Source organism: Lithobates pipiens, unplaced genomic scaffold, assembly GCF_037356315.1.
Source record: "Lithobates pipiens isolate NorthernLeopardFrog02 unplaced genomic scaffold, aLitPip1_a1.2 Scaffold_23, whole genome shotgun sequence".
Taxonomy (NCBI): domain Eukaryota; kingdom Metazoa; phylum Chordata; class Amphibia; order Anura; family Ranidae; genus Lithobates; species Lithobates pipiens.
In genome coordinates, this window is record NW_027507785.1 from 22,939,957 (window position 1) to 22,953,771 (window position 13,815).

A 13,815-nucleotide genomic window follows, 5' to 3' on the forward strand; every position below is an offset into this window, starting at 1 on the left:
TGTCTCCCTCATGTACCATTGATAGCTCACCATTAGGGATGAGCCGAACACCCCCCGGTTTGGTTCGCACCAGAACTTTCGAACGGACCCAAAATTCGTACGAACGTTAGAACCCCATTGAAGTCTATGGGACTCGAACGTTCGAAATTAAAAGTGTTAATTTTAACGGCTAATATGCAAGATACTGTCCTAAAAAGGGTTTGGGGACCTGGCTCCTGCCCCAGGGGACATGGGTCACTGCAAAAAAAACTTTTAAAAATGGCCGTTTTGGCGGGAGCACTGATTTTAATGACGATTAAAATGAAAAAAAAAGTGAAATATTCCTTTAAATATGGTGCCTGGGGGGTGTCTGTAGTATGCCTGTGAAGTGCCACGTGTTTCCGGTGTTTAGAACAGTTCCTGCACAAAATGACATTTAACGGAAATAACGTTATTTAAAGCTGCTTGCGGTTTTAATGTTATATCTGGTTCCTGCAATATGGTTGAAAATCATTGAGAAAAATGGCATGGGTAGCCCTCCCTGCCCATTACCAGCCCCTTTGGGTCTTGTACACATATTAAGGGGAACCCCGTACCCATATTAAAAAAAGGAAATACGTGTGGCCCCCAGGCCCTATATACTCAGAACAGCAGTATACAGGCGGTGCAAACAAGACAGGGACTGTGTAGGTTTGTTGTGTTAAGTTGAATCGGTTTGTAATTTTCAACTGGTACATTTTTAAAGTGTAGCTCCAGTCAAAAAAACTATTTTTAAGCTTTTTGGAAAACATAGGGAAGGGTTATCACCCCTGTATAATTTGTTTTGCCGTCCGTCTTTTTCAGAGCACGCAGACAGCACGCACAATCTCCTAACACTGACTGAGAGCTCTATTTAAAATGAGCAAGATATTTAGCTAGATAGGTGGATATAGCGGTGTATACTGCGTTCAGAGCACGCAGACAGCATGCACAATCTCCTAACACTGACTGAGAGCTCTATTTAAAACGAGCAAGATATTTAGCTAGATAGGTGGATATAGCGGTGTATACTGCGTTCAGAGCATGCAGACAGCACGCACAATCTCCTAACACTGACTGACAGCTCTATTATAAAAGATAGATATATCGCTAGATATATAGGTGAATATAGCGGTGTATACTGCGGTCAGAGCACGCAGACAACAACCACTTCAGAAGAGCAAGAACGAAAAATCGGCCAATAACGATCGGTGTATACTGTGTTGAAGGTACACAGAACACCCACTAACTGCTTCAGACGCCAACACACTACACAAGGCCGCCGCGCTGGCGGCCTTATATAGTGTGGGGCGTGTACTACACAGCCTGAGCTATGGTTGGCCACAGGCATCCTGCCTGTGGCCAATCATGGCTCTCCTCGCTGCCGGCGCTGTGATTGGCCAAGCATGCGTGGTCACAATGCATGCTTGACCAATCATGAGCCAGCAATGCACTGCGCCATCGCAGTGCATTTTGGGCCGTGAGCGCCACACGAATTTGGTTCGAACGGCCCTTAACATTCGGAATTCGCCGAACACGAAGCTCATCGCTACTCACCATTCTTATACACTGTCCATTTTCTTCTTCTCAGGCAGGTACCCACCAATCCATTTCCTCCACCTTCTCCTCCTCGCCAGCGGTTGCGCCGAGAGAGGAGCATGAAAGGTGTGTCTGCTGACATCAGTGGGTACACAGCTGCAGAGCTGCTGGTCCAGTACAGACATCTGGGAAAAGTTGTCTTCCTCTATCTTAACAAGATGAACGGGATCCGGGATTGGTAAGTGTCAGGATCCACAGAGTATTTCCATCACAAAAAGACCTTGTTTATAATAGAAATTTCATGTCTTTGCAGCCACTATGACCTACATATCGTCCCTCCATCTCAACTTCACCCAGAACACTTTGTCTTCTCGCCGTTTGGGATTCTCCATGTGGACCCACTGGATGGTTCTGAGACTTTGGAGCTTGGCGCATGGCACCGGGAAGCCGTGGTGTGCCGAGCTGTGAGGACCACCCCGTTCTTTCGAGATTTCTTGAAGAGAAGAGCGATAAATCGGTGAGACTTCTCCACCTACCATACCTCTGTGTCGCATATCAGAGCTTAAATATGTTCTGCGTAATAGGGGGTTGAGTAGTGGGATGAGTGTCAGGTCACCTTGAGGCGAGGTGACAGGTGCACACCGTAGGGATCAGGAGTGCACCGCAAGGTTGTGGACCCTACGGCTGACTGCTGCAGACGGGGGACAGATCCCACTGGGGTTAGAGCGTAAGATTCCCTGGGGCACGGAGTCTAAGAGCCAGCAGGTGTTCACCAGCGCCTCTGGTGGTGAGGATGGACTTGGCTGCAACTGTCGCGACCCCCAAGGTCCCCCAGCTCACACCCACAGTAGGCAACAGGAGGATAGGGATGGTGAGGGACAAAGCCAAGGTCGGGGCCACAAGCAGACAAGAATAGTCGGGTACACGCCAAAGGGTCAGCATCACAGGCAAACAAGGATAGTCAAGACACGCCAAAGTCGGTAACGGAAAACAGTAGCAGAGCACACGGCAGGAAACAGGAAGCTAACACACAAAGGAATACACAATGGTTGATCAGCACTGATGGCCTGCAGTGCACAGGTTAATATAGGGCTCCCTGATAGGGCCTGGGGTGGAGCCATGCTTAGAGGAGAGGTTATAAAAACCACCAGGTGGAAGTGGCTGGCCTCTTAGACTGAACACATGAGGGGAGGTAAGCAAACACAGGAAGATCACTGCATAACCATGACAATGAGGTATTAGTTATCTGCTGCGTAAAGAAACATTTGGTAAAGTTTGCAGAGTGCTGTTACAAATATATTGCGGTTACAGCAAAGTGCACCTAGAGCCCAAGATTAAGCCCCGAGGGCAGGGCAAAACACGTTTGGGGCATTGACTAGATGGAGTGAGCCGACACTGCCATTATCTGCTGTATATGTGACTTGGTGTGGGGCCATTGGAATACCTTCTATGCTTTTACAGCTGCAGACGAATGTCAAGACATATCCAGCACAAAGATAAAACTCAGCAATGTCCTTAAAGGAGACCAGTCACTAATGGGCATTTCATTATAATATCACAGCCTTTCAGTGGATGTTGGGGATTTTCTGGCAGGTTCTTCCATATTAATAAACTGGATTATGAAAATAAGTCTATTCGTTAACCCTTACCATCATGGCAAGTTCTGGTGCCTTAATAAAGAGAACCAGTCTCATGGAGACTTAAATGGAAGGGGGGTGATGTCATGATCTCCACTTCCAATCAAAGAATGCCTTGTTTTTATTGAAGAAAAAGAAAACAAAATACAAGACTTTCTCTGAATGGTGGTGGTGCTGAGCAAGCTACCCTGCTGTGGTTACTATGCAGAATTGCATCTGGTCAGTATTTGACCCAGGAGACTGCTGCTATCACTGTAGTAGTGGCACAGAGATCGGTCAAGTATGAGATATGCATACTTACATTGGTCCAAGCTGGACCAATGAAACTATGCTATAAAAATCCTATATAAACGTCAGATTTCACGAGTGTTATTGTGACAATATATTACTCTCTCCCTACAGAGCATTAAAAAGGCAGTGTATTACCCTCAACCTATAGAGTATTATTAAAGCAGTTGGTATTACCCTCATACTACGGAAGGGTACCTAACACCCACACCTCTACCTAATTCCTGCCTTACATCATCTGATCACTGTGTCCTGCTGGCTTCTGACACCTTATTTTCAGCCAGAGGTTAGCAAATATCAGGAAACTAACCCATGAGGCATTTATTTCTGGGCACCCCATCTCTGTAGATGCTGATGTTGACCATGAATTGGAGGATTTTTTTTCATTTTAGAGTATCCCGAGGGCAACTTTAGTACCTAGTACAATGAAAGAGTTACGTTCAAGATAAATGTTCTTGGGTTCCTCTCATTCTCCTCACTTACTGAGACGCTTCCACTGTCAATTTCACGTTACTGACCTCTGCCTGTTTCTAAGGGAACCTTGTTATTTGCCCGCTCTGACCTTTTGCCTGTTTCTTCACAAGCATATTTGTCCACCTACTTTGATAATTTTTTTTTTTTTCAAATTTGACTGGTACCCTGCCTGCCACTGTAGTAGCCTTCTTCATTTCTTTCCTTCTTACAGATGGAGAATGAATGTCCGCCAGATCCACTTTCTCAGAAAACAGGAATTCATAAGCAGAAACCTTGTCCAGGCTGTCCCCCATTATGCAGCATCCCTGCAGCATGTCCTCAGGTGAGTGTCCAAAGCACCCCCCATTATACGGCTGCCCTGCAGCAGGTCTGCACTTGAATGCCCAATTCACCCTTACTATATAACTTTCTTGCAGAATATCCACAGAATGTCCAAACTGTCCCCATATACAGCATCTCCAAAGCATGTCCACTTTTTTAAAGTACATTTTTTACTACTAATCCAAGTTCACCGTTACATGGAACAATTATTCACATTATACAGAACAGTAGTACCACAGAAATATGCATGGAACGACAACAAAGAGGCAGGATCCACAGGTTTTGGCAGCAATACCCTACAAGTCAGGACTGAGCTTGGCCAGGAGCAGTGCAAGACAGCCATTGGGAGAGCATTTCTCAGAGACTTAGCTTAGTGCAGCTAGGTGCAGTGCAAGACAGCCAGGAGACAAACTACTGCTACTACTACTACTACTACTACTACTACTATAAATTGAGAGAAAGTACATTGCAGCCTAAAGTTGTGCAATACACCTTGCATTCTGTACAGACAGTCAGAAGTATAGCCATCCTCAAGTTGTAAAGTTTGAGTTATCCCATGCTTCCATCCCTATCCAAGTTCATTACTCCCCAATAAAACTACCAAAAATGAAGCTCTTAGATTGATTATTGAGCCTGTAGAAGAACGCTGAAAATGCCTGGCTTTGGGTGCTGTAAAGGGGGAAACAGGCTCCTTCCAGTGTGCAGTGCAAGACAGCCAGGAGTCAAACTACTGCTACTACTACTACTACTACTATAAATTTAGAGAAAGTACATTGCAGCCTAAAGTTGTGCAATACACCTTGCATTCTGTACAGACAGTCAGAAGTATAGCCATCCTCAAGTTGTAAAGTTTGAGGTATCCCATGCTTCCATCCCTATCCAAGTTCATTACCCCCCAATAAAACCACCAACAATGAAGCTCCTAGATTGATTATTGAGCCTGTAGAAGAATGCTCAAAATGCCTGGCTTTGGGTGCTGTAAAGGGGGAAACAGGCTCCTTCCAGTGTAGCGCTACACTGGATATCTACAGTATACTCTTGGATTGCAAACTAAGATGTTGGACAGGCAGGGGACCCAATACTTTCTGGTGTATTTCTTAGTTGGATATTTTAGTCCTCCAGACATTGCTCTTTTTATACTCCCAATGTGAAAAGTTCACTTTTGTTGGTGTGGCTCTGTTTCCGCGAGGAACCTGTAATGTTTTCTTCTGTCCTCAGGCTTCTCCAGGAGTTGGCAGATATCCCCTGGCTTCCTGTCAGCCCATCCTGCACTCAGTCTATTCAGCAAATGGAATTAACCTTGTCAGAAATTAGATGTGAAGCTGGGAACCATCTGTATCGCCTGCTGGCCCTGGTGGTCCAAATCCTGGAGCTGGTAGGGCATTTCATGTGTAGGGAAACCGATAACTTCTCTGTTTATGTTTTTATATAACAGAAACAGTAAAATAGCAAAATAAATTCACTTATGTGTGGGGCTCTGTATAGGTCTTGACTGCTCAGCTCATAGAAACCACGGGGTAACCCACCAAATCAAATCCTCAGGCAGTTGGACATTTCCATGAATTATAAAACAACACAGCCTCTGCTTTATACAAGAGTGACATTATGACTTAACAATGATATTCAAGGGGGGAAACAGACTTGGTAGGGTGTAAGATGTGGAGACTAAATAGGACTAAGTTATCTAAGACCAAAAATTTCAAACATTGTTTGAAGATGTAAGGCATGGCGCACGAGAGAATTAGACATGACACAACAAAGAGACCATGAGATGGGGCATGCCTTGAATAAATAAGACAAAGACCTTCAAATGAAAGGAGTAACGTAGGTTGATAGCACCGGCAAGCCTGTATTGGGTGACTTTACTATATGGCATTATTATTATCTTTATCTCTTTATTTCCTGTGAAGGTGAGAGAGGACACATACACCTTGCTGAAGACCACAAAGAGGGATGCCCAACTAGCCCAGTCCAAGCACAGGCCAGTAAAGAGCTCCAGGGGAGGACATCAACAAGTGGAGTCCTGGCTGCATCGACTGGGCAACTTTGCTTCTCTTGTTGGTCATATGATTTGCCAGAACCTGTCCACTGTCATCCAGCAAAATATACTGGCCTTCGTTAATGATGTCATCCAGGTGAGACATGTTGTCATCCTTCACAGCCAGGGCTATGGGCTCTTGGAAGCTGTGGCAAGATAATATGTGTAGATGTGCAGAAGGCAAAAAAGAGGCCTTATCAAATCTTACTCTTATTGTAGCTCAGGCTTTTTAGTTTAACACATACTACTGTCTGCATTGAGTTTGTTGTCCTTGTATCTATGTAGGCTTTCTCCGAGCGGTGTTACGTATTTAGTCCCTTCAGTCTTGCACAGCTGTACAGTCTCCTCCTCTTCATTGAAATGGCTTAGGCCGCGTACACACGCGGGGACTGTTCGCCCAACTTTGTCCGTCAAACAGTTTCGGCAAACAGTCCGCTCAAAATTAGCATGGACGGACATGGCCACACACGACGGACGAACAGTTTGCTGAAACCGTGCGCGATGACGTGAACGGCACGTACGACGGGACGAAAAATACGACGTCCTATACACTGCATTATAACTTTCGGCGTGAAAATCCTTTCTGAGCATGCGCGCAACTTTGTTTGACGAACAAGCCTACACACGAGGGGACTGTTCGCTGAAACAAGGTTTCAGCGGACAGTTTTTCGGAAATTCCGAAAAACCTTGTCCGTCAAACTGTCCGCTGAAACTGTCCGCTGAAAGCCCACACACGAGCGGACTGTCCGCCCAAACACTGTTCAGCGGACAAAGTTGGGGCGAACAGTCCGCCCGTGTGTACGCGGCCTTACTCTGATTTCACTGCACACTGTAAGCTTTTCACAATGTGCACTAGAAGCTGCAGCAAATTAGATACAGCCCACTTCATTTTTATTGACTAGACAGAGTGCTCTTGAGAGGAGTACGGAGGGAGGGTGCTGTGATGTTTTCAGGAATATATGTATAACACCCTGCCAGTCCCTTCCACCAGCCATGATCTGTCTGCATTGCATAAAGAAGCACAGAGAACCAGTGATGCCATCTCCGAATCTAAAATAAGGTAGGAAAAAAAAAACGAAAGTTTTTTTTTTTTCACCTTTTAGGAAAAAAAAAAGTCCATATTTTTGCAGGTGAAAAAAAATGTGCATTTTTTTATTTTTTCTTACAGGAGCCTGCAATCAGTTTTATGCGGATGCAATGTCAGGCTCCTACATACTCTCCCTCCAGCTTTCTGACAGTACCTCCATATGGCCTTTCAGTTAGAAACCAGAAAAAAGAGTGAATAGACTATGGGCTGATCAATGTGTTTGTAGTCCATTGAGAACTACGAGTCTGTCTGCCACTGTGGCAGACAGAACCTGTAGTTTACTCATTCTTCTTGAATGAATGATGTGGCTGTATACAGCTGTGCATCCTGCTGATTTTAAATGTGGCAGCAGCTGTGGTGGTGAAGATCTCTCGCCTGCTGTTACAAGGAAAGGGGGTCAGGGGGAGAGGGAGGACAGGAGCAGGAACATAACACATGTTACTCCCTAAATATGGGAAAAAAAACAGAGATTGCAAAATATAAAGAGATTAAACTTTAGCTTCCAAAGTTACTTCCCTTCCTTGCTCTATCCAAAACTAAATGAAAACTTTTGGCTGAATTTGGGCTTTAATAAAATACAAATTTTTGGAATAATTGTGATTTTTATTGGATACTTTGTCTAGGTTTATGCACACGGTGCTGTTTGTTGAGGCTGTGCTGTTCTTCCCTGAAAAATATAACTTTCTAGAAGAGTGCAATAGGGACAGGAGAAGACAAGGAGAGAGGCGCCTCTGGGTGTAGATTTTATGAGGGTTTTAATAAGATCCACTCCCGTATGACCCCCAGACTCTTATGCCCCGTACACACGATCGGAAATTTGGCCAGCAAAAGACTTATGAGAGATTTTGGTTGGAAAATGCAACCGTGTGTATGCTCCATCGGACTTTTGCTGGCCAAATTCCAGCCAGCAAAAGATTGAGAGCAGGTTCTCTATTTTTCGGTCTGAAAAAGCTCCGATCGGAAATTCTGATCGTCTGTACAAATTCCGACGTGCAAAATTCCTAGGCATGCTTGGAAAAAATTTGACGCATGCTCGGAAGCATTGAACGTCATTTTCTTGGTCGTAGTATTGTACGTCACCACATTCTTGACAGTTGAAAGTCCAGAGAACTTTTGTGTGCAAGCTTGAGCGGAATTCCGACGGAAAAAACATCCAAGTTTTTTCTGACGGAAATTCCGCTCGTGTATGGGGCATAATTGTCTTTTTATACTGTTTTTTATGATTCATATTATATATCATATTACCGTTTAACTTGTTGGATATTTTGATCCAGTTGCTTGCGAAGATGGGGACCATTATATTCATTCACTGATAAAACTTCTTTCTGCTCACAGACTCCGCCGGTACATGAATCGTCTTTCTTGCAAGTCAGCCTGGAGTTCGGGGAGGCAGCGGAGCTGACCCTCTGCCCTTCTGACGATCAAATACAAAAAAGCTTCACTCAGGCGCTGGACTCTGTACTGACTTCTGTCCTGCAGGTACTGAGCCATCTACCCTCACCTTTATGTCCTCAATGTTCTTCTATTTAACAGATGCAGTGTTAATATTTATATAAGATAATAGAAGATAACTTAAAGCAGACCTTTAGTCCCGGAAAGGAAGTTTTGGTTCCTGCAACCACCCATCCTCCATAATATGACGTTGCCATTTGCAAGAAAATGGCACATTGAACACATTGTTGATGTGTCACAGTTTAGCCTGCAGTTTCCTGCCTGTGAAATCCTTACATCAGGGGGTCTCAAACTGGCGGCCCTCCAGCTGTTGTAAAACTACAAGGCCCATGAGGCATTGCAAGACTGACAGTTACAAGCATGACTCCTACAGGCAGGGGCATGATGGGACTTGAAATCAATGGGAAGCGCCTGTAAAACGCCAGAAAAACGCCTGAAAAACGCTATTGGCAGCAGCGTTTTGTGGGCGCTTTTAACCCTTTATTTGGCCACTAGCAGGGGTTAAAAGCGCCCCAATAACGCTCGAAAAACGCTGGTAAAGCGCTGCTAGTTTAAGCGGCGCTTTACGAGCGTTTTCCGGGCGCTGACATTGTGAAAGGGTTCTTAAAGCACTTGGGCTTTCACATTGGGACTGCAGATGAGGCTTCTTTCAAGCGCTTTACAGGCGCTTTTTTTAACGCTAAAACGCCTGAAAAACACCTGAAAAACGCCCCAGTGTGAAAGGGGTCTAAGAGAAATATAATTTTCAGGATATTATTTGTTTTGGTGTCTGAGCAACAGATATCATCTGTTTTAACTGCCATGGTGAGGAACTAAGGATGGAGCTAAGCAGGTACTGAATGCCCCAATGGAGGATAAATACTACAGGTCAAGACTCAGCAGTTGTTTTACACCTTAAAAGAGAAGTATGAGAATGTTTTTTACACTGAGAACCGAGCGGTCAAACACAGCTGATCGCTTGGTTCTCAAAGCTCCCTAAGCAGAAAGCTGCCCCCCCCCCTGCTCACTGGAGTGCTGGGCTGTGGAGGGGGCGGGAGCAGCTGGCTCAGGTGCTCAGCGGCTCGCTTAAAGGCTGAGGCGGGTGCCAGTCCAGGCATGTGGGCGGATCCCGGGCATATGGAGGCAATCTTTCCAGAGGCTGGACAGACTCTTTGACGTCGGCCAACAGCGGGCTTCAGCCCACTGTCTGCTGAAAATGGGTTACAGGAGTACAGAATGGACTGCACCCTTGTGATCCGCAGGAGAAGTACAGCCAAACAAGTTTTGTTTATACTGCTCTTTAAAGTGGAACTTCAGTCTGCCCCCTCCTCCGGCTCCACCATAATTGTGCATCTGCAGATGTGTCCCACATTCTCTGCTTGGCTTTTGGGTCCTGACAGAGCCTGTAGACATATCTGCGCACCCATAAAGGCAGGGCAGTCTGCAGAATTCTTTGGACACAGTTTTGCGTGTGCACAGAGAAACCTTGCACATGCGCAGATGCCCAGGGGCCTGGCGCATGATCAGATTTGCTGCAGGGCTCTCAGTACCTTAGCCCTCTGGCACATCTGTGCATGCACAGGTAGCAGCACAAATAAAGCAGTTATAAAGAAAACTGACACCTATGCAGACTTCCTGACACAGAAGATGAGATTATTATGGAATACCTAAAACAGGGCGATTCTATGACTTTCACTCCTCTCATCCTGTTCTTCAACAATCAATGTCTACACCAGAGTTTCTCAACCAGGGTTCCTTTAGAGGTTGCTAGGGGTTCCCTGAGCAATGGTCAATTTCTGCCTCTCAGGTAAGTTCTCAAGGACACCATAGATCTTTTTAGTTATCTGTAGGGGGGTAATTCTCCCCAATAACCACAAGTGTAAGAATCATTCTTCTCATTGACCATCACACTAATATATGATTAGTTGTAGATTTGTCATTTTTAGCAGGGGTCCCCAAGACCGGAGAATTTTTTCCAGGGTTCCTCTGTGTTGAAAAGGTTGAGAGAGGCTGGTCTACACATTCACCTAGTGATTGGATGAAGGCGTCACTGCTACTTGTGTGGAGATAAATGCCGGGGGGTATGTTCCTGACACTCATTGGAGCCAAAGAATTGGCTTAGGGAATCTATGAAATGTCTTAAACATTACAGAACACACCCAGTAGAATGTAACTACAGTACTACTACTAGATATTCCAGCCTTATGGAGTTCCCTAAAAATGACCCATATGTCAGAACCCTCCTTGGCGCTCCTTCTGTTCCTTATTCCAGTAAATTGTGAATTATGAACTTTATACCTCTTCCCCCACAGGTGACAGAGCTGTTTCTTCAGAATAAGGTGAATCAGTCTTCAACAGCCATCTTGTCGGATGCCAAAGAGCCTGGTAATAGAGCCATTTCACTGTGTGTTTGAGTGACATTCTTTTAACAGGTCACTTATATCAAAAACAGATTAATCCTGTGCGCTGATATCCAGTAATTGGGTTTCTCCTAATGGTACTAATAGTAATAATACAAAAATCAATGTGTTGTTTTTCAGATTGCCCCAGGCTCCTAGCCTTAAGTGAGGAGCAAATACTGACAATTATTCATTCTCCGACCCCCCCGCCTGGTACATGCAGAGAACTGCCCAAAGATGGAGAGCTGAGCGTTAAGGGACACCTTCATAGATCTCATTATCTGCCCCTGAATCTCACATCACTTTCACACCTCATCAGCAGTGACCCCTCCATCTACCAAGCCAGAGAGATGCTGCAGAGACTGCTGGAGGTGAGTAAGAGACTACATAGACTGCTGGGTGTGAGTAAGAGACTGCTAGGAACTGGATAAGAGACTATTGGAGTTGAGCGTGAAACTACTATGGGTTAGTGACAGAATGCAATGACTGCTGGAGGTGAATGGGAGTCTTCATAGCCTGCATGAAGGAAATTGGAATCAGAATAATACTCTTCAGAAACTACTGAAAGTGAATAGGAAACTGTAGAGACTCTTAGACGTGAAAGGGAGTCTGCATAGACTATTGGAAGTGAAAGGAAGTATTCAGAGACTGCTGGAAGTGAATGGTAGTCTGTAGATGCTGCTAGAAGTGAATGGTAGTCTGTAGATGCTGCTGGAAGTGAATGAAACACTTCATGGACTGCTGGAAGCGAATGAGGGGCTACAGAGACTGCTGGAAGTGAATGAGAGATTGTAGAGACTGCTGGAAGTGAATGAGAGACTGCAGAGACTGTTGTAAGTGAATGCAAGAGACTGCTGGAAGTGAATGAGGGACTGCAGAGACTGCTGGAAGGGAACGAGGGACTGCAGACACTGCTGGAAGTGAATGAGAGACTGCCAGAAGTGAATGTGGGACTGCAGAGACTGCTGGTAGTGAATGAGAGATTTCAGAGACTGCTGGAAGTGAATGTGAGACTGCAGAGACTGCTGGAAGTGAATGCGATATTTCAGAGATTGCTGGAAGTTAATGAGGGATTGCATAGACTGCTGGAAGTGAACGAGGGACTGTAGACTGCTGGAAGGGAACAAGGGACTGCAGACACTGCTGGAAGTGAATGAGAGACTGCAGAGACTGCTGGAAGTGAATGCAGGACTGTAGAGACTGCTGGCAGTGAATGAGAGATTTCAGAGACTGCTGTAAGTGAAGGAGAGATTTCAGAGACTGCTGGATGTGAATGAGGGATTGCAAAGACTGTTGGAAGTGAATGAGAGACTGCTGGAAGTGAATGAAGGACTGCAGAGACTGCTGGAAGTGAATGAGGGACTGCAGAGACTGCTGGAAGTGATTGAGAGATTGCAGAGACTGCTGGAAGTAAATGAGAGATTGCAGAGACTGCTGGAAGTAAATGAGGGACTGCAGACACTGCTGGAAGTAAATGAGAGACTGCAGAGACTGCTGGAAGTAAATTGAGGCTGTTGTAGGTGAGTGAAAGAGTGCTTGAGAGACTCCTCAAGGTTGGTGGGAAACAGTGAAGTGGCGCTGGAGGTGAATGAGAGGCTTCCGATGCTTCCAGAATTGAATAGAGGATTGCAGAGACTGTTAGAGTCAGTGAGAGACTGCAGAAGGTGAGTAAAAGACTACAAGGACTGTTAGGGGAAAGACACAGACTGCTATAGGTTGGTGGGAAACAAGTGGAGGTGAGTGGAAGATTACAGTGACTGCTAGAGTAGGGAAATGCAGCAAAGACTGATGGAAGTCAATGAGACTGCTATGGGTAGAGAATATAGGCAGTAACAGTTTTACTATCATTTATTGGTGTCAGGAAAGCTTGGCCGAGGTGAGGATGTTTTGTCAGGAACACGAGTGGGTCTCGGAGATCCGCCAGTATGTCCAGTCTTGGTCTCCCGAAGTTCTGGAGCAGCTCCGGGGTGGAACAGCCAGAGAGTATGAAGATCTTATCCTGAGACTGCAGCGCTGGGAGGAGAGAGTGTACGGAGTGCGAGACTCCATCATCACACCTGTCCTGTCTGTCAGCTGCTCCACCATCCAGGTACAGACAGGTGAGAAAACCATGGGGGATATGAACCTATATCTTTGTGCTGGCTGCCACAAAAAGCATAAATGACAGGCAGCAGTTTGAACTGAATTATAATGTTTGTACGATGTGTTTCAGGGTCTTGGTGGCAGGTATACAATATGTCAATGGCTGGGCAGTGTTTACCTTCCCTCTGAACATCCAACAGCCATCTTCATCTCTTATTCAGTATATGACACAAAGCAACTATCACTGTCTGTGGCTGGTGAATGCACTTTGATGTAGAAGAGAAAGCGAACATGACCTGGCTTTGGACACTCCTATGCATGTTCAACATGCACCACCGTGGGTTATTTGATGGGGGTGCATTTTGAAACTGAACTGGACTTTTAAAGCCAAACTCCAGCTAAACAAACATATAAAATGCATATATGGGAGGCTGTTTTTTTTTTATCATCCTTTGAGGGACACATGTATGTTATGATACCGCCTTCACAAGGTTTGAACACAGCCAAATTAAATATTGTTAA

General features: G+C 45.3%; 1 protein-coding gene across 2 annotated transcripts in view; it reads left to right on the plus strand.

Annotated features, from left to right (window-relative positions):
• DNHD1 (dynein heavy chain domain 1) overlaps nucleotides 1–13,815 on the plus strand; it is a 173,804-nt gene that overhangs the window by 17,976 nt on the left and 142,013 nt on the right. For both annotated transcript variants that reach the window (XM_077451307.1, XM_077451308.1), the window contains exons 5-13: nucleotides 1,589–1,774; nucleotides 1,850–2,053; nucleotides 4,147–4,257; nucleotides 5,475–5,631; nucleotides 6,167–6,391; nucleotides 8,717–8,860; nucleotides 11,125–11,197; nucleotides 11,353–11,582; nucleotides 13,073–13,310. In XM_077451307.1, coding sequence (XP_077307433.1) covers nucleotides 1,589–1,774; nucleotides 1,850–2,053; nucleotides 4,147–4,257; nucleotides 5,475–5,631; nucleotides 6,167–6,391; nucleotides 8,717–8,860; nucleotides 11,125–11,197; nucleotides 11,353–11,582; nucleotides 13,073–13,310 — 1,568 coding nt within the window. The remainder of the gene's footprint in view (nucleotides 1–1,588; nucleotides 1,775–1,849; nucleotides 2,054–4,146; nucleotides 4,258–5,474; nucleotides 5,632–6,166; nucleotides 6,392–8,716; nucleotides 8,861–11,124; nucleotides 11,198–11,352; nucleotides 11,583–13,072; nucleotides 13,311–13,815) is intronic.